A 21,674-nucleotide genomic window follows, 5' to 3' on the forward strand; every position below is an offset into this window, starting at 1 on the left:
TCATATTTACCGATCATTATCAATTTGATTACCATACTGATTCCTTATTTTAAGTAGAATGCAACATATATATATACACACACACACACACACACACACACACATATATATGGGCTTCAGTGAGTTACAGGAAAATAATTTCATCTAGAGTTTCTGCGACGTCATAAATTAAGAGACCGAAGGTCAAGTAATTTATAAACTGTCACAGAAACCTGTGATGGAATTGTTTTCCTGTAAATCATTGAAGAGGCCCATCTGTTTTTTTATAATACAGGGATACCCTTGTGATGCTAATATTAAAGACGACGATGTTCAGCAGTACAGCTGGGTTTTTCATATCGTACTGTTATCATATACACACGTATTGCACAATAACACAATGCAAATTAAATATGTTGCTGAAGCGGTTTTTATTTTAGCCAACGAGGTTTTCATGTGTGGCAGCAATGCACTAGCAAAAGTCACAAGGCAGTGACGTCAGCTCCCTAGCAACAAGCCTCCTATGTTGTTGTTGGGAATGGATTATTTCAATGCAGCGGGTTGGTGCATTTGAGAAAGGAGAGGAAGACTGAAGTTGACGAGAAGCAATTACCCTCCACTGTATGAATTAAAACGGTGGGCTGCTTTTTATACTAAAAATGAGAAAAAGCAGGTTGCATAGAGGATTTATACTGGACCCTGACGCACCCAATAAAATGAGGGAGTGGTTGTACAGTATTTGTTATTAGCCTATTTGTTTTTCTATGGGTCTCTCGCTATATTGCAGATTTATTTTGGACCCTGACACCCGCGATATATCAAGTGGGTGGTATATATATATATATATATATATATATATATATATATATATATATATATATATATATATATATATATATATATACACTACCGGTCAAAAGTTTTAGAACACCCCCATTTTTCCAGTTTTTATTGAAATTTAAGCAGTTCAAGTCCAGTGAATAACCTGAAATGGTACAAAGGTAAGCGGTAAACTGCCAGAGGTTAAAAAAAAAAGTTTAGGTTACCAAAAACTGAAAAATAATGTACATTTCAGAGTTATACAAAAAGGCCTTTTTCAGGGAACAAGTAATGGGTTAACAACTTACAGCTGTTCTGCAGCAATGGAAGTAAATTAAGCCTTGAAAGTTGATGCTAACAATTCCTACAGGTGTCCCAACTTTTGTTGATTACTTACAAACCCTCTGTCTGTATAAAAGCAGTGTTGGAACAGACTGTGTTACTACACCCTCTTAAGCATTATTTGGACAGTATTGTACTGCAGGAAGTATTATATTGCTCTCATAATGGCAAGAAAAAGGCAATTAACAAAGGAAGACAGACAGACCATTATAACCCCTAAAAGTGTAGGTCTTTCCTTTAGAGAAATTGTAAAGAAAGCCAAGGTGTCAGTGAGTACAGTTTCCTACACCATCAAAAGGCACTTGGAAACTGGAGGAAACTCTGACAGGAAGAGGTCAGGCAGACCCAAAGCCACAACAGAATCAGAAGACAAGTTTCTGAGAGTCAACAGCTTGCGTGATAGGCGGCTCACAGGACAACAGCTTCAAGCACACCTTAACACTGATCAAAGTAAGCAAGTCTCAGTTTCAACTGTGAAGAGAAGACTTCGAGCTACAGGTTTGACAGGTCGAGTGGCAGTAAGAAAGCCATTGCTAAGATGGCAAAATAAGAAAAAGATGCTTGCCTGGGCCATGAAGCACCGCCAGTGGACTACTGAAGACTGGAAGATGGACCGATGAATCAAAATTTGAAATCTTCGGTTCATCACGCAGGGTTTTTGGACGCCGTCGAGTAGGCGAAAGGATGGTTCCTCGGTGTGTGACACCAACTGTCAAACATGGAGGAGGAATCGTGATGGTCTGGGGCTCTTTTGCTGGATCCAGAGTCGGCGACTTGCACAGAGTGAGTGGCACCCTGAACCAAAACATTTTGCAGCGCCATGCAATACCCTCTGGTATACGCCTAGTTGGTCAGCGGTTCATCCTACAGCAAGATAATGACCCAAAACATACCTCCAGGCTATGTCAGAACTACCTTAGAAGAAAAGAACAAGACGGTAGGCTTCAAATCATGGAATGGCCAGCACAGTCTCCAGACTTAAACCCCATCGAGCTGGTTTGGGATGAACTGGACAGAAGGGTGAAAGCAAAGCAACCTACAAGTGCAACACATTTGTGGGAACTTCTGCAACAGTGTTGGGAAGAACTTTCCAAACAATATTTGATTTCCATTGTGGAAAGAATGCCTCGAGTGTGTTCGGCTGTTATATCTGCAAAAGGTGGCTACTTTGATGAGTCAAAAATTTAGATTAAATTTTGTTAAACAAAACAATTCCATGATTTCTTTTTTATTTCCAATTGTTTATTTGTTCTATGCTTTAATTTCAGAGTACATTGAGACATTAAACTGCGTAAATTTCAATAAAAACTGGAAAAATGGAGGTGTTCTAAAACTTTTGACCGGTAGTGTATATATATATATATATATATATATATACAGACGTGCTCAAATTTGTTGGTACCCTTACAGCTCATTGAAATAATGCTTCATTCCTCCTGAAAAGTGATGAAATTAAAAGCTATTTTATCATGTATACTTGCATGCCTTTGGTATGTCATAGAATAAAGCAAAGAAGCTGTGAAAAGAGATGAATTATTGCTTATTCTACAAAGATATTCTAAAATGGCCTGGACACATTTGTTGGTACCCCTTAGAAAAGATAATAAATAATTGGATTATAGTGATATTTCAAACTAATTAGTTTCTTTAATCAGTATCACACATGTCTCCAATCTTGTAATCAGTCATTCAGCCTATTTAAATGGAGAAAAGTAGTCACTGTGCTTGTTGGTATCATTGTGTGCACCACACTGAACATGGACCAGAGAAAGCAAAGGAGAGAGTTGACTGAGGAGATCAGAAAGAAAATAATAGACAAGCATGGTAAAGGTAAAGGCTACAAGACCATCTCCAAGCAGCTTGATGTTCCTGTGACAACAGTTGCAAATATTATTAAGAAGTTTAAAGTCCATGGAACTGTAGCCAACCTCCCTGGGCGCGGCCGCAAGATGAAAATCGACCCCAGAGTGAACAGAAGGATAGTGCGAATGGTAGAAAAAGAACCAAGGATAACTGCCAAAGAGATACAAGCTGAACTCCAAGGTGAAGGTACGTCAGTTTCTGATCGCACCATCCGTTGCTTTTTGAGCGAAAGTGGGCTCCATGGAAGAAGACCCAGGAGGACTCCACTTTTGAAAGAAAAACATAAAAAAGCCAGACTGGAATTTGCTAAAATGCATATTGACAAGCCACAATCCTTCTGGGAGAATGTCCTTTGGACAGATGAGTCAAAACTGGAGCTTTTTGGCAAGTCACATCAGCTCTATGTTCACAGACGAAAAAATGAAGCTTTCAAAGTAAAGAACACCATTCCTACAGTGAAACATGGAGGAGGCTCGGTTATGTTTTGGGGCTGCTTTGCTGCGCCTGGCACAGGGTGCCTTGAATCTGTGCAGGGCACAATGAAATCTCAAGACTATCAAGGCATTCTGGAGCGAAACGTATTGCCCAGTGTCAGAAAGCTCTGTCTCAGTTGCAGGTCATGGGTCCTCCAACAGGATAATGACCCAAAACACACAGCTAAAAGCACCCAAGAATGGATAAGAACAAAACATTCGACTTTTCTGAAGTGGCCTTCTATGAGTCCTGATCTGAATCCTATCGAACATCTATGGAAAGAGCTGAAACTTGCAGTCTGGAGAAGGCACCCATCAAACCTGAGACAGCTGGAGCAGTTTGCTCAGGAAGAGTGGGCCAAACTACCTGTTAACAGGTGCAGAAGTCTCATTGAGAGCTACAGAAAACGTTTGATTGCAGTGATTGCCTCTAAAGGTTGTGCAACAAAATATTAGGTTAGCGGTCCCATCATTTTTGTCCATGCCATTTTCATTTGTTTTATTATTTACAATATTATGTTGAATAAAAAATCAAAAGCAAAGTCTGATTTCTATTAAATATGGAATAAACAATGGTGGATGCCAATTACTTTCGTCAGTTTCAAGTTATTTCACAGAAAATTGTGCATTCTTCGTTTTTTGTGGAGGGGTACCAACAAATTTGAGCACGTCTGTATATATATATATATATATATATATATATATATATATATATATATATATATATACACACACACACACACACAAGCTGCTGTGCAAAAGTCTTAGACACATTCAGGAGTGTCACAAAGACGGCCAGAGTGGGTTGCGTCAGACCAGAAAGGAATTCAAACAAAGACAGTGGTTGTGATGAGCTGAGTGCAATGGCTGCACTCAGCGTTTATTAACAAATAAAAGGGTTGTAAACAGCACAAAACAGGACACGGCACTTGCGCCAAAATAAACAGACATACAAAACGACTAAACGCTAAACAGACGGTGCAGGACAGACAGACGAACAAACACGTTGAGTGAAAACACGTTAACTATTACTTTTACTATTATTATTATTTTACTTCACCTCCGTCTCCAATCCCGTTCTCCACTCACCGAACACCTAACCCTGACTGTGTGCTACGTGTCTCTATATATACTGTTGTGCTGGGATTCAATTACTAATTAATTATTCACTTGAATCCCAGCACGTGAATTAATTCTGTGCAACCCCGTGCTCACATATTACATTTAACCAGCACGTGAAGTGATGTGCAATCCCATGCCTAAATATAATTATACACTTTAAACACACGTGAAACACAGACCCGTTTATATCCCGTGTACCAATCTATACACCAACATTAACATACGCACGCATACATACATACACAGAACACACAAATGCACACAGGGGCGGGGCACTTTGCCACAAGGAGTTACAATATATATTGATGTTATGAGCATCAACAATTTACTCACAGCCTCCACTAGTGTTTTCCACTATTCTAACAACTTTGACTGTTATTAATACAGTTCAGTTTGGGGGGGGGGGGGTGCGAGAAACATCCAAAAAATGTATACTTGACATAGCGTTCTGTAGATGGAGCGGGTTGATTCTATGGTAGTATAACCGTATAACCCCCCTGCCCAAAATGTCTAAGACTTTTGCACAGCAGTATATATATATATATATATAGCCAGCTGCCCAGTGTTTCGATATGTTGTACATATCTTTTTCAAGGGAGCATGTGCTTGAATCAAATCATTGGAGGTATTTATAAGTTTGACGACATGACAACTACTTATTATTGTTTATATTCAAATCCATGATTTATTCTTACATGATTTTGAATGAATTTGGTTTATTTATTTATTTAAATGTTATATATTTATTGGAGTTAATTGTTCATTCTTTTCTGTTGAGTCCCGCTGGCATAATCGTGTTCAGTCTATTTATGCATTTACTTTCTTTTATTCTTCTATATGTCGCATTGTCTCATTTTAGCTGTTCTAATACTACAAACTTTACATCATTTATGTAATGTCCTTGACTGGTGAAGTGCTCTACTATTGGTTCATTCAATTGTTTTTATTTCTAATTAATGAAAGGTGGTTCTGAATTCACGTTGTTCCAGTGTCTAACATATTTTATTTCATCTCATTTTTCACAGGCTATTCCATAAACAACACTGCTATTTTTACAGTAGGTATTAGTTTTTAGTGGATATGTGTTGTTCTTATGTTTAATTATATTTTTACTTTTGTCCATGTATTTACACACTTTACATGTACTAGTGCACGTATTTGTAGAACCTATTCTGTCAATTATTCTTTTATGTTTACTGTGAACTAAAATATCACCTAAAGTAGCTTCTCTTTTGAATGCTACAACTAGGGCCATAAGAAATATATATTTTTTTAATTTTTCTGAATTATGTAGAATCTGCAAGTGTTTCCAAACTATCTTAGAAATATTAGGCAAAAGAGTAGAGTAAGTCATTACTAATGGGACTATTTTGACCTTTTTTTATCTCTGTTTATAATCTAGCAGATCATCTCTTTTTGTTTATCCACTTTTAACTCTGTCTCTATAATTCTTTCTTTGTATCCTCCTTTTTTTTAATTTAGTCGTTGCCAATTATTTTTATTATTTTCTCCCAATTTGGAACAGCCAATTATTTTTAGGCTCAGCTCACCGCTACCACCCCTGTGCTGACTCGGGAGGGCGAAGACGAACACACGCTGTCCTCCAAAGCGTGTGCCGTCAGCCGACCGCTTTTTTTCACACTGCGGACTCACCATGCAGCCACCCAAGAGCTACAGCGTCGGAGGACAACGCAGCTCTCGGGCAGCTTACAGGCAAGCCCGCAGGCACCCAGCCAGACTACAGGGGTCGCTGGTGTGCGGTGAGCCGAGGACACCCTGGCCGACCTAACCCTCCACCCCCCGGGCGGCACTCGGCCAATTGAGCGCCGCCCCCTAGAAGCTCCCGTCCTCGGTCGGCAAAGGAATAGCCTGGACTCGAACTCGCGACGTCCAGACTATAGGGCACATCCTGCACTCCACACGGAGCACCTTTACTGGATGCGCCACTCAGGAGCCCCTGTATCCTGCTTTTTTAAGATTTGTTTTTAATACATTTCTTTGTTTTACATAGTCACTTTCTTTTGAGCATATTCTTCGTATTCTTATTACTAGACCCTTTGGGTTTGCCTTTTTAGTGTGTATTGGATGTGCAGAGGACATGTGTAAATACTGGTGAATGTCAGTATGTTTACAGAAGAGGTCAGTCTCAATTGAACCTTCAAGTTTTACTATGGTATCTAAAAATTCTATTTCTTTCCTTGTCCAGAATGTATTCTAAAGGTTCTCTTTCCGATTTTCTAACTAATTGTTCTTCACATTTCCCTGTGTGTGTGTATATTTATATATATACATACATACATACATACATACATACATACATGTATGTATGTATGTATGTATGTATACACACACACATATATACATATAATTACACCCTCACTAAAACACCCTTCACTGTAATGAACTTTTGGCTATAATGAATCTGGCCCCTGGACCCCAAATACAAAAAAAACCAAAAAAAGATAATATAAACACACACTGTCAACATCCTGGTCTGTATGCACGGGATGCCACCTCCGCAGTGAAGTCAACTCTTTTGTCTTAATAAAAAGCACGCGCTGTGTAACTTATGAATCCAAAATGAAAATCATTTTATTTTAGCAAAGCTGGAAACTATAGTATATTGATCGTATGAAAAAATGAGTAATGCAGGCATATCTCTGTCATGAATATAGGTTGTTCAGCAACCATGCTGCAAAGCAAAATTGATTAAAGAAAAAACAACAACAACAACAACAACAAAAAAACTTGAGGATCGGATTAACTTTTCATGTCAGGTTGAAACTGTTGAAACCTTCCTTTGTTGTTTTATGTACTATGTTAATGTCACCTTGAGAGGCGGGGTAGTGCTCTGGGGTGGGGAAAGGGATGTCTGTGTGAATGTGTTTGACTGGTGGATGGTGCTGACCTGCTGTTGGCTGCTTCAATAAACCATGTTGTACAAGTGAGCCTTGGTGTGTGTCTCCAATATTTCCATTTACTTTTATGGCAATGAAACAATATTTGACAAATTGTGAACTTATTGGTTTAACACTAGTTAAGTTAACCGAGATCGCTACGTTTGTGTGGGATGCTGCAGGTACCCCGGCACGCACTCTTACTGTAGCCTGGTGAGCAAGTTCGGGGCGGACTTGAGGCTGGCAGCGGAAAGAGTAGTGTGCACGGGGGAAGGCAGCATCCCACTTCTACTGACACAAATGTAGCGATCTCGGTTAACTAGTACACTTAACTAGTGTTAAACCAATGAGTTAAATTTGTCAAATATTGTTTCACTGTCTCAAAAGTAAATGGACATATTAGAGACACACACCAAGGCTCACATGTACATAAGTCATACATGACAAAGTCATACACTAAGACATAAGCCCGATATACGTTCCTTGCAAAGGAGCCGTCTCTTTTGTATAGCGGTATCGACGCTATGCTTTGTGCGAGAGGTCCCGGGTTCGCGCCCGCCCTCTGCCTGTGTGTGGATTGCCTCACCCTGTGTGATGTGCCTGCCTGCGTTAACCGAAACTGCTAGAATAAGACTTAGCAATGAAATGTAATTCTCCAGATTAATGCAAACATTTAAGAGTGACATACAGACAGATGTATGAACAGACGTAGTGATATCCCACTATATACCCATATCCGATATTCTCCATAACTTGTGCTAAATAGTGTCATTAAACTTGGTATTAAAGAGCAAGTAGCGGGGTTCCGAAAAATACAGCGTTATACGTCCCCCACGTGTTGCTACAACCATTTAAATAACTTAGCTGTAATTTCTCTTTTCATTTTTAACATCCTGACAACTTTACACTTATAACTTTAAAGTCTGTTTCAAAGCTCTTTTCAAAATGTCTGCTCTAGTGCACCAGGGTTTGAGATCAGTCCTCAAAATCACTGTAAGAAACGCTAAACCTACAGATGCACACCTAAATATCGTTGCAAGCGATCGGTTTTCGAGAAGTATGTAAGTGGGCTGTAAGCTTGTTTGAACAATGGTTAAAGCCTGGAATGAAATGCAAAAGCTGATAAAATCTAACGTTCATGTAATTGATGGAGGTTTACAAAGTGAATGCGGTGCAAGTTAAAACAGACACAAGTATATTAAATCTGTGATTTGTGTGTATTTAAAGTCAGTAAACTGGATCAGCATCTGACGAAAGTTAGTTAGTGCACCAAAACATGAGTTGGGATTTATTTTTGCTTTGTATTGTTTGTGAAAAGAAGCTGTGTTACTACTGGAATAACCCATCCTTTAATGTATAACTGTATTACCCTACTTTTAGTAAACAATATGAAATGCTAAATTGAAATGGCAAGCCCTTTTCTAAATGTTAGGTTTCAAATGAGTAATACTAATTAACTAATTGTTGAAATGATTGTTGCATAATAAAATGGTATTCGCTTTTCTGTTGAATTGTTCTGACTCACTGTGGTTTCGTTAATGAATCCAGTTTTCTGTGGATTCGTTAATCAACAATATATCTGCCCCACACTCTCTTTCTCTTCAAAGCCACTCTGCCACTTTTAGTTAGTAGATTTGTAGAACGAATATATCAAAAGATCAAAGGGTGACATCACAGACATGTTTTAACAACTGGATAAGCAGTCCCCAGATTAATTCAATGTAAGTGTAACATACAAATGGAGAGATGTACGGACAGACAGACACCCCCTTATATCTTCAGAATTCGATATTTATCAATAACTTATGCTAAATAACGCAATACCAAGTTCCAAGTCAATTAGATAAGCAGTTCTGAAATACGGAACTATAATAACAAGTAATATCAGATTTTAGTCTGTTTATTATTTTATATTTAATGACTTAATGATACATTTATATCTTTTCAGTGCCACTAACTGAGTTGAGAGTATATTTTCTCTTGCACTCTTTGTATGCCAGGACAGCAAGGAGTATGCCAGAAATACACTAAACTTGATTAGTGGTGGCCAACAAACACTATAAAAGCATACAATATAGGCTTCTACCAGTCGGTCAGGCTGGTCACATCACAGAGAACGTCATTCACCTGCTGGTTATTGCAAAGCTGGCAGTGTAAGAAAACAGTTGCCTAATGTGGGAGGCAGCTAGGGAATGTAGGAGGATAGGGAGGCATGTAAGAACTGTATGAGATCTGTCAGCAATGTGTTACAATACCAATACTGGCTTACAGAGCTGCAGCCTTTAGAGTACATTAGCTGAAACTGCACTTAATGTAAACAGAATGGGAGGAAAGCCTTGCACTCCTAAGAGCCATTGAATGAAATTCCTGAGTTGTTCATTTCAGGTTTTGTAACTTCAGTGGGTGTTTGTCTCTAAGAAGAAAACAGTGTGAGTGACACTTTGAAGCTAATGGCTTTGTCCAGTCTCATGGTTCAAGCAAGAGATAAACCCTGGCTCCCATGCATTTTTAACTCGGTGAATATGTTGCTGAGCTTTGCTCTCACTTACTCCCCATCTACTGTGGTAGGGAGAGTGTTGTTCGTAAAAGGTTATCAAGCCAAAGCTAGAATAATGATGACCATAAAGCTCAGTTTAAAAATACAGCCCACCAGCATGGAAGCACAGAAAATACCATAACTCAAGGAGAACTGGTTTCAGAAGAAACTATCCTCTCAAACATCCTCAACATGCTTAGAAAATGGGTTTTGAAGCACAATTTACATATTGTATTTCGTAAGTATGCATTTCTGCAAGTACACAAAATACTCTATAGACGTGACTTAAGAAAAGTGACAGCTTACAGTGACTTACAGCTAATGCCAATGACAAATCTTTTCTGTTAAGTAGGTTGATGTACAGGCACAGTCCTTGAAATCAAGCACTCCTGTATTGTAACAAAGTGTTTGCTAAAATCAGCAAGATGAAAAGCACATAATGAGTTGCTTTACTGAGACAATAAATACATCCATTGAAGTAGTAGTAGTAGTAGTAATACTACTATGACTACTACTACTACTACTACTACTACTAATAATAATAATTATAATTATTAAAAAAATTCAAGCACGTCTCACTTCGGGTGAAAGGGTAAGGCAACAAAGCAAATGAGGCTGATTGTTTACTGTTGTAATCCAATCTAATGAAAATCTTTTCAAATTTTGTTCTCTTAACAATCTGTGGTTGCTTATTATGTATTTTGTGAAACTGATTGGTTCATGTCATTGTTAAACTTTACATTACTGGGTTTTTGCTTTGTCCACTTTAACTGAATCAAATATCTCATCCCCTTATTACTGTGCACACACGTGTATCTTGGCATATGTTTTGTTATGTATATAAAATATATGCTAGACATTGTTTCTATTGGACATCACTTACCTAGCTCAGGAGCCTTGCTTAGCACAAATGCATAAGCCCAGAATTTGCTGACTGGTCCATTGTAGAAACTCTGATCACAAACGGACTGCTTTAGCCCTTTGGTCATCAGGATATACACCATATATCCTCCTGTGCGGGCAGCACCAAAAATACTGCATGCCAAAAAAACAAACCGTGTTATTACAGAGTACTAAGGGAGGCAGCAAGCATTCAAATTATACAAACTCGTATAAACAGATCTCAGATGATATGCTTTGTACATAGCAAATACTGTAGAACAAGAATACCCCAGCAGGGTCTTCAGTGTCAAAGCATGTTACTGGATGAAAGGATATCAGTCAATAGGGGAAGCAGCTGCTTTCAACTTACTGTCCAAACAAATGTTAAAGCAAAGTTTCTCCCCATACAAACAAACTGATAAAGATTTGATCTTCATTAGCACAAGCAATCAGATGCCAGAACAAATGCATAAAAAGGGGACCATGACTAGATCTTTCAAGAAAGCGTGTTAAAGTTTAATATACCATTGGACGATGAGAGATAATGAGATGATGAGATAATAAATGTAATTTATAACAGTTTGACAATATTATATTATGAATGTCATATTGAAGTAGAGGGATACATTTTATAATTCTATTTTTTTCCCCCCCAGACTTCTCAAAAGCACAAGTGTGTATCTGCTGTCCACTTCTGAGTTCTGGGGTGCTGAAAGGATGCCAGTTTTGGCCAGATGGCCACTTTGTGGTTAATAACGCGCAACCAAATCACCTTGTGACACTGACACTGCATATTACAGACCAAAAACTGAGAGCTAATGATTTGGGATACTTCCTAAAACACATTCAAATGCAATATCATCAGATGTGAAATGACCTATTTTCACATCATATCTGGGACTAAGATGTTTTCAGATAGTGTTGTACTTCATTGGTCAATTCTTTTTACCCTATTCACTGACATACTTTATTCACCCAGTAACATACTGTGATTCAAAAGATGCTGCTGAGGTGAAATGACCTAGGAAGTGCTACCAATATAACAGATTCCCTTCCCTGAGTTTAAGGCATGGAAACGGACAATGCTGTTTAACCTAATGTAGTAAAAGATACCATGTTTTAAAATTAAAATACATGTTTTCTACAGCACGTGTTTCTTACAGAACTGCACATTTGAGAACTAATAATAATGGAAGGGCAAGCCAGGACATATTTTATTATTAATATTTTTTGTTTTAAATCACTAAGGAAACTGGAACTTGTATCCTTTGAATGTAAGAGGGTCAACACACTTAATAAAGTGGTGGGCAGGCAAGTGCATATTACTTAGCTTAATGCAATCCTTAATATTTCAAGGCCATTGCAGCTAAAATGAAGTGCTTCCTTCAAAGTCAAAATATTAATAATTCTTGGTGTTAAAGAAAATCCTTTTATAATCCATTTAACCAGGGGACGGGGGACGGGGGACGGGGGACAGTCTCCTCATTAAAAGACAGAACTGTTGCTTTGGATCATTGTAAGGGAATGGTGGGTTACAATAATAGCTCCCTTCTATTATTCTGTGGTAGGCTAAAAGATGAAAATGAGGATGTATTAACCAGCTTACATTAAACATTTGGCAGGCTTGCTCCATTTTGGTTCTGGGTTGCATACCAAAATAAAAAAAAATAAAAAAAAACACACACTTACCTAAAGACTGCAAGGCTCATTGACCAGAGCACTAGAGGTTTTCGTAATTCAAACTTTTCGCGCTGTTTCATCAAGTGTCTGCCACCAAATATAAAGGCAGCGTAGAGAGCAGAGAACAAGAATGACTTCTTCCTGCAAGAGTAAGGGTGCATTTTACTAAACCATACAGCCGTACTGATACTGTACAAACTTGAACCTGAAACTTCATTCTCAGCGTTGCAAAACTGCACATTGATAAATAAGCTACCATTTAAACACTAAACAAAAAACTTTTGACAGGTCAGTGGTTTAACCTTAACCCTTCTTGCCTAAATAGATTGACCATATATGGGCATGAATATAGCCATTTTGGGGTAGGTGTACTAAGATGGGCCAGTTGCAATGCAAACATACCGTAATTTGCATTTTCGTTGTGACACTTAGCAAAGTATACATTTCGCCGTCTGTACGAAGAGAAAATATGTTAATGAAAAGAGCTGCAATATACCAATTTAAATATTTGTTGCATCTTCTTATATATATATATATTAGTTGTAGTCAAAATCTTTTGTAGCAAAAGTTTTGCTTTCATGGATGAGGAAAAAAACTCCTAAAGTGCCAATTCAAAAGTATTCATACCCTTTGATGCCATGACAGTATTGTCTACAAGGTGCTAGAAATTTCGATATGATAATGCAGAACCTAATTCTAGAAAACTCTAGAAAATGCTGAATTGTAGGTGAACAGTCTTAGAGTATAAAAGGTTTAGGTATAGGATGATTCCTGTCATTACTAATTAGTCAATATGGGAAAAAAGACCTATCTGAAGACCTAGGGCAGAACATTATTTATTGTCATAAAGCTGGAGAAGGATACAAGAAGATTTCCAAGCATTTGAGTATCCCAGTTTATCAAACATTAACTATTGTTTCTATTATATCAAGAATTACAAGGCTCATGGTACTGTCACAACGCTCCCTAGGTCTGGAAGAAAGAAGGTTCTTTCACCAAGAACAAGTAGAAGAATTATGAGGAACGTTAATAACAATCCAAGATTGACTGCCAAAGATATTCAAAGTGAACTGGCTGCAAGTGGGATTGTGGTTTCCATTTTAACCATAGGTCGAGTATTGCATGGTGAAGGTCTCAATGGTCGCAGGCCAAGGAAAAAGTCACTCTTAGGACAATGTCACAAGGACAATCGCTTGAAGTTTGCAAAACGGCATTTGAATGATGGATATGAGTTCTGGACAAAGGTTTTGTGGAGTGATGAAACAAAAATGGAGCTATTTGGTCACGCTGACAGTCATTACGTTTGGAGAGGTGTACAAAGAAAAGAACACCATACCTGCTCTCAAGCATGGAGGTGGTAATATCCTTCTATGGGGCTGTTTTTTCTCTAATGGCACAGGAAATTTAGTTCCAATACATGGTAAAATGGATTCCATAGCATACCAAAACATATTGACCAATCATTCTCAACTGATTGAGAATCTTTGGTATGAGTTGAAGGCAGCTGTGCACAACAGAAGTCCTCGGAATTTGAATGAACTAGAATAATATTTTGCGTTGAAGAATTCACTAAAGAATCATGCCAAAAGCTCATTGACAAATATCCTAATCGTTTAAAAGATGCGATTACTGCTAAAAATGCTTCAACTAGCTATTAATTTCATTTTCCTTGTCAGGGTATGAATACTTTTGAATTAGCATTTTTGGTATGCCTATACAGTATACAGTAGTAAAGTCAAATGAACACAGAGCGCACTTTCTTTTTACTTTAGCCTATAGGCTACAGTTATGGTAACACAAAATAAATCATGCTGCTGCTGCATTGTACACATTGGTGTACAATGCAAATAAGATTATTTTTATTATTATTATTAACTTGGCAGCCTAGACAATGAACACAAAATAGATCATGGTGCTGCATTGACAAGTTATTATACTTACAGGAGGACAATCAATTCTTGTTCATACGAATTTCAAAGGACCAGCAACACATTTTGCATTATCCCACTAATTTGTATTATCATTAGCAGCCTACAAGCCAAATGTATACTGTCTGTTTGTTTTTATTTAAGTTAGGTCAGGGGTGCAGTGCTAAGTTGTGCACAATTACAAACCACCTGCACATTAATATAATAGGTGTGTTTCCTATTCCTATACAGATGCTCAGAATGAGCTGGAGGGGTTAGTGGCACATGTGTGCAGTCTATTGCTCCCAACACAGGGAAACCAGAAATGTAATAGAAATGTGTTTAGAAGGCTTGTAAGAACGCCCTCCTTTTAGGGAAAAATAGGTATCTGGCTGTTCGCCTCAAAAATGCATTGAGCACAACTGGCAATGCACAAGAAAAAGCGGACTGGTAAATGCCAGCAACAATTGCGACTTTAAAAACATGTTTTCAAAAGTTCTTAACAAATTGATGCAATTGTAAGTGTCTCAATAGCCTGCAGCTTTCGTACATCTCATTATATTATTTGAGAACCCTCATTTGCACTACCTCCACCCCCTTTTTGCGAATTTATGCAGAAACACCCATAATTACATGCGCAACACTTTAGTACACCTACCCCTTTGTGTTTTAGCGCTTGTATTTGCCAACCTTAAAATCAGAAATTAAAACCTAATAAATCCACAGAAAGGCCTTATAGGGTACATAAGGACCTTTTTATTTTATTGTGTTACATTTTCCCATGTGTTGCTACAACTGTTTACATAAGGCATGTGTATTGTTTACATTTTTTTTTTACATTTTGACCACTTTTTTAAACTTTTAAATTGCATTCCCTGCCTCAAGATGGCTTCCCATGTACCCGCATGGACCTCTAATAACTACATTTCCCATCCTCCTCCTGCTCACTAGTAAATCCATCTCAGTTAGCCTAGACAGGGCTCCAGACTAACTTTTTGCCTTAGGAGCCAATGGCCACCAAATCCAATTGTTGGGTGCCACTTTAGGAGCAAGCTGGTTGCTACCATATTCAACTGCTTAAAATACAACAACTTGTTAAATCATTAAAGTGATACTAAAACAGTAACTTATGTTAGTACTCACTTCTTTGTTGCCTCATTCTGTTGAATAGGTAATCTATGCAGCTGATGACTGCAAATAAACATGCTGCATCTTGGTTAGTGGAGTCCAGCTCTTATGTTTTTTTACTGTACCTCCCTGTAACCATTTATTGTTTCAGTAAAAAATAAGTTTAAGTTTCAATGATTTCGTTCTGTTATTTACAATATTAAAAATACACCACAGTAAACACAATATATTTCAGATATTTCCAAGCCATTCTTTTTCATTACCATAATCTGAAAGCGAAGTTTTAGTGAAAACCATTCTTCTACTGCAATCAAGTAAGCTGCAGTACATTTCATTTTTAAATTACCTTCATTTTTCTTCTTCTTCTCAGGAGTACACTTCCTAATTACAGTCCCAAGCACATGCGTTCTGTTGTCACTGTTCTTAAAATGATCAGTTGGAGAAATAAACTCAGTTTTTCCTGCAGCAGCTGGCCCTGCTTTAGTATAAAACGTTAGGTTACTTACCGTAACCCTGGTTCCCTGAAAGAGAAGACAACCACCAAAACATTACGTATGGGATATGCCTGCCTATTGGTAGGTATTACTGAGCTCTTTATGTCAGAGCTGCCGATAGGCCCCTTCCTCGGGTGATGTCCTCGGTCCCACTTACCGAGGGATCAAAACAGTCAACCCACGGAAGCCATTCCTCTTTTTGCATCGAACCCGTGAGGGCGACCGATGCGACCTAGCAAGGTTTGTTGGTTGTCTTCTCTTTCAGGGAACCAGGGTTACGGTAAGTAACCTACCGTTCTCTTTCAATTCGAAGATGACCAATAACATACTTATGGGAAAGTATACCAGAGCAGTCGCGAGGGAGACAGAACGGCAGCATACGAGAGACGCATCAGAACCGCATAATGCAAGGTTAATGGTTTGAGCGTGCAAGGACCCTCGTGCCTAATGAAGGCAAGGAAGGATCTATCACATTAAGTCGATATAACCTAGAGAAAGTATGCAGCATAGCCCAGCTAGCGGTACAGATATCGGACAGCGAGGCCCCTCTGAAGAGGGCCCAAGATGTAGCCAACCCTCTGGTAGAATGTGCGGCTACCCTCCCAGGTGGGGGCAAGACAGCACTATCATACGCAGGCGAGACTGTATCCACAATCCAGTGCGACAGTCGCTGCTTCAAGAAGGGCCGTCCTAGGGTCTGTATACCATGACAGACAAAGAGCTGGTCAGAATGACGCAGAGCTCTTGTCCTATCCATATAACACCTCAATGCCTGCACCGGGCAGAGGAAGTTCAATCTCCTATCCTCCTCCAAAGAAAATGGAGGTGGATCGAAAGACTCCATTTATACAGACTGATTCACGTGGAAGGCTGTGATCACCTCAGGTTGGAAAGCAGGGTTTGTACGTAGTGACACCCTGCTGCCATCTTCCCAAATACGCATGCAGAAGCTGTGTACCGACAGCGGCTGTAGCTCACTGACTCGCTTTGCGGAGGTGATAGCCAAGAGGAAGGCTGTCTTCATTGTCAGATACTTCAACTCTATGGGGCTCAAATGGGGCCATCGTGAGTGCCTCCAGTACAATATCAAGGCTCCATTCAGGGAGAACGACCCTCCTTGGAGAGCTTAACCGCCGAGCACCCTTCAAAAAGTGGGTTGCTAGTATATGAGTGCCCGGGAGACTGTCAATGGGGACATTGCATGCAGATATGGCTGCTAGGTACAATTTCAACGTAGAAGGGGATCAACCCGCCTCTAACAGATCTTGCAGAAACTCCAAAATAGTTGATATAGGGCAATAATTGGGTCAGGACCTCTGGTCATGCACCAATTTTGAAAATACCTCCACTTCTAGGCATGCAACGCTCCAGTGGAGGAGGCCCTAGCGTTCTGCAGTGTATGGACAACTGCATGTGAGAGCCCTAAGGCTCGGTTCTGGGTGCCAGAGGGTGCCTTTCGCCTGCCTGAGGAGATCCATGTGCAGCGGGATCTCCCAGGGCTGGCCCTGCAGCAGCTGGCAGAGGTTTGAAAACCAGAATCTCCTGGGTCACCTGGGGGCCACCAGGAGAACGGTCGCTTTGGGTCACTCGTGGGCTAGGGCTATTAATTATAATTGTTGCTGTTGTTGTTAATGTATGTATGTATTTTCTTATAACAGACACCCTTATCCAGGGAGAATTACAGTTCTTACAAAAAAATGCATTACAAAAATCAGATCAGTCCAGACATGGAGCAACAGCTGTTTGATAAGCGGGATCACGGCTAATACTGAGAAAGAAAAAAAAAAAAAATGGATGGTACTCCAATAGAAAACAAGAGAGTCAAAAAATCTAAATGAATTAGAACAGGTAACATATACTCATATTTGTGTGACACCTGTCAATTATGGAGACAGAAGCAGAGAAATCATAAACTGACTTCCCAGCAAAAAGCATAGCGTAGATACACTTTTTTGAATTCCGTAGAATCTGTGATGGCCCTTTAAATATTTAGCTTATTAGCCATGCTAATGCATGTGATAATGACAAACATTAGATACAAATGTATGCATGTGCGCAAATTTCATATGCTTAATCCCAAAATTATTTGAATTGCTCCAAAGGCCAAATTTGAATGAAAATGGCTAAGTTTAGCGATAAGCGTGACAGGCTTGCAATGCGCAGAATGTTTCCATTACATTACATTGTCGTGTAGTATTCCAATTCTGCGCATTCACACGTAGCTCTTGTGCATTTCTGCTATATTGGTATTGAATGCACAGGTGGTTTTGCGAGGCACAAACACATGTGCGAATTGAGCAAAAAAACTGCTATTTTCCAACTTCGAGCAACTGTTTTGTGCCGTGTTGGAAAATATACATTTTTGTGTAACAGCACTAATTTTTGCGAGGCACACATTTTGCGAGGGGATTGTGCATCGCTTCGAATGTCTGGGCCTAAGAGCAGGACCTTAACATCAACTCTAAAAAGCACTGACAACCAGTGAAATGAGGTTAGAAGCAGGGTGACAATGTTCATATTTCAATTACTTTTTAGTGCTCTGAAGCTGAGAAAACAGGAAGGTATGGCCACATTGCATTCTTATAATTAATAATTGATGACACAAACTTGTGAACCAGTTATCAGCATCATAAAAAGGAAAGGTAGGGTCTAAGTTTGGCTATATTTCTAAGATGATAGGAAGCTGGGAAAGTATTCTGAGTGTGGGCCTAAAAAATGTGTTTCTAACCCACTATGTTTGGTACAACAGAACCGCATATATGAGCCTCGTATCGAGCATCAAGCACAAATTAATCTCCAGGGGGCTTGCTGTATATGATGATCATTTTGGAAAACCCCTTACAGTTTCTGAGGAGAGCTGCTGTCAGCATGTCAGCGAATTCCTGCATACAGCCACTTTGAAAAAGGATTTCCTAAGGATATACTTTCCAAAAACATATGCAGCTTAAAAATATTTTATTTAGTTCATATTATGTTTATTTGGGGATTTCAGACTTTTTGAAATGTTACTATGTCTGTGTTTTGTTGAAAAGCATTAACTTTATATATAAAAAAATAATAATAAAAAAAAGCATTTCCTTTGCCATGAGTTGTATGTGTTGTTTTTTTTTTTTTGCCCCCCAATGAGTTGTGTGCTCAACAAGAATACAAATGACACATTAAGACTTAAACCACTATCTGGTCACTTTTGAGGATGTAAATCAGGGGCAGAGATGCATTTTGACAACTCTCGGTTTTCACCCTGCCCGTGTACAATGACGTCATCTGAGTAAAAGCAGTTGTACCAGTATTAGTTTCCGAGTACCATTATGAGTAACGGATTCTCTGACACACACCGACTATGTATATTTATAGACATTCATACATTGGACCAAATTTACTTATTATGTAAAAAGAAATTTCTAATTGTACTCCAGAACATCTGTTCAGAAAATGAAAGTTCCCATGAGTGAGTTTGTTTATTAAACAGGATTTGTCAGAAAGCCACAGTGTGATAAACACTTTTCCATTTCGATAAATGTTGTTTCTCTCAGTAGTGTTTGCCTCTATCATTAATAAAAAGGGACTGAAAAAACAATGAAAAATAAGTTTGTACTTTATTTTTTTTTACATAAGTGTCAGCGCAGTTCATTTTGTATGTATATAAACATAAAAATGTACAAATATATGAACAAATATCCAGTGCCTCTATCACAAGGAAGTACATAACACTAGTTGTATAGTGTAGTCAATAGTCATCAAATTTACAAACATTTACAAACCACACTTGATGGCTCATGAGCAAGGTTGTTATCCAATATGTTATCCAAGCACTGGGAGTATTATACTCAGAGAACCCACTCTGTTCCTGTCATCAGCTCAATTCTCAGCGCTGGAGACACATTTGACACATTTAAGCCACTGTTTCCTTTAGAGCTGCAAAGCATCAGCATTTGTTTGTCTGTGCTGTTTGTATATTCCACTCAGTACAGCACCTTTCAACAGTGCCTAGTGCATGCAAAGCAACTGATAGGATCAATCCATCTCACTTTTCTCACTCGGCCATATATGAGGTTGGCGAGTGCAAGGGAAGATGCATTATATAATCCGGTGAGGTTTTAAACATTTCAAATCGAAGCCCTTGTAAGTATCAGCTCTATAGGTTTCTTGTAGTAATCCCCTTTTTAAAGTTTTTTGAGCTTCAAAATGTTTAATAGCCTACTGCTCAGCTAGTACAGCAGAAGCAGACAGTGATGTTGTGTCAAGCAAGTTTTAAGTGGGGTGTAAATAATTACTTTGATTTCTGATAGTGTCAGCAGCTTTAAAATGACACAAACAGAAACAAATTATGCTTGGAAGGCAATTTACATCCAGTGAATTTTTGCAAACTCTGTAAAAGAGTATGAAGCAAACCATAAGCTTTATATTCTTAAATATTCTTTACTTTTCACTCCATGTGAGGTCACACCAATGCCCAGGAGATACAGGCTTTTTATACAGTGTTAATAGTTTGAGCCTATTACAAGCTTACAGCTTCCCTGGCTGGTGACCAGTTTATTTATACATGCTAGTGGTGGCACCTAAAAATAAAAGCAAAAGGTTGTGCCTACAAAAGTTGTATATCTTCCACTGTTTCAAGCAAGGTAGGATATTTACATTTGTGCCACAGAATCGAGTGCAGCACATGGAGCCATTGAGAGCTACAGGACCACTAAACTCTCAAGATCAAATCCTATGGATGACAGAAAAGAGGGAGTTTTACACATCGGAAATGTGTTTCTTAATGAAGTTTGAATTTGAATGGTTTGAAAATCCAGCTTATTGGTACTTACACATCTCTCTCTCTATATATGAATTAAAAATACTTGTTTAGAACAAGAGGCTTATGAGTGCTTAGGAATATTCTTAAGTCTTAATATTTCTGAGGGAGAACTTGTACATATTTGGTGTTAGAATGCAAGACACTCTAGTATGCTTATTCATTCACCAAAGAAATATTCTAAGACTGGAAAGTAACTAGTAGTTACCTTGTAGCTCGCTGTTAATAGTGTACAGTAAATAGCAAAACCACCTACACATAATACTGTTTATCTGCCAAAGTATGTCATGACAACAGCAAGAAAAAAGTATGCCACTTCTAAGACAGGACTAGAAAACCAATTTAGTTGACCTACATTTGTGGTCTCTTCCCAAAAGTTATCTTGTATTAACCTTGAGTAATTTTCAGAGTAATCCTGAGGGTATAATAACACACGTGCTTCACAATCCTGACAGTGCTATTCTTGTAAAATAGGGAGGCAGCTCAGGAAAATCACCCTGCCCACTTCTGAGCAGCAGCACCAGCAGCCATGTTAGTGAAACTGTTCCAAAGGGGAAAGACAGTTCAACATTGGGTGAGATCTAATGGGGGAATCAAGTTGTAAAAAAAAATGAAAACCCAATTGAGCTTATTTTGCTATTATTGACAATGATGACTTTCATCCTGATCAGCCTGGTTGTGTATTATAATTGTGTATTATAATTGTGTGTTGACAGAACTGTCATCATTTAATTTAGATGGGGAAGATGGAATG

At 38.6% G+C, this 21,674-nt stretch overlaps 1 protein-coding gene across 1 annotated transcript in view; it reads right to left on the reverse strand.

Annotated features, from left to right (window-relative positions):
• LOC117421317 (elongation of very long chain fatty acids protein 6) overlaps window positions 1-21,674 on the reverse strand; it is a 44,285-nt gene that overhangs the window by 6,006 nt on the left and 16,605 nt on the right. The window contains exons 2-3 of the mRNA XM_034035550.3: window positions 12,603-12,734; window positions 10,915-11,066 (exon numbers count right to left, since the gene is read on the reverse strand). Coding sequence (XP_033891441.1) covers window positions 10,915-11,066; window positions 12,603-12,734 — 284 coding nt within the window. The remainder of the gene's footprint in view (window positions 1-10,914; window positions 11,067-12,602; window positions 12,735-21,674) is intronic.

This window comes from Acipenser ruthenus, chromosome 1, assembly GCF_902713425.1.
Source record: "Acipenser ruthenus chromosome 1, fAciRut3.2 maternal haplotype, whole genome shotgun sequence".
In the NCBI taxonomy this organism is placed as follows: Eukaryota; Metazoa; Chordata; class Actinopteri; order Acipenseriformes; family Acipenseridae; genus Acipenser; species Acipenser ruthenus.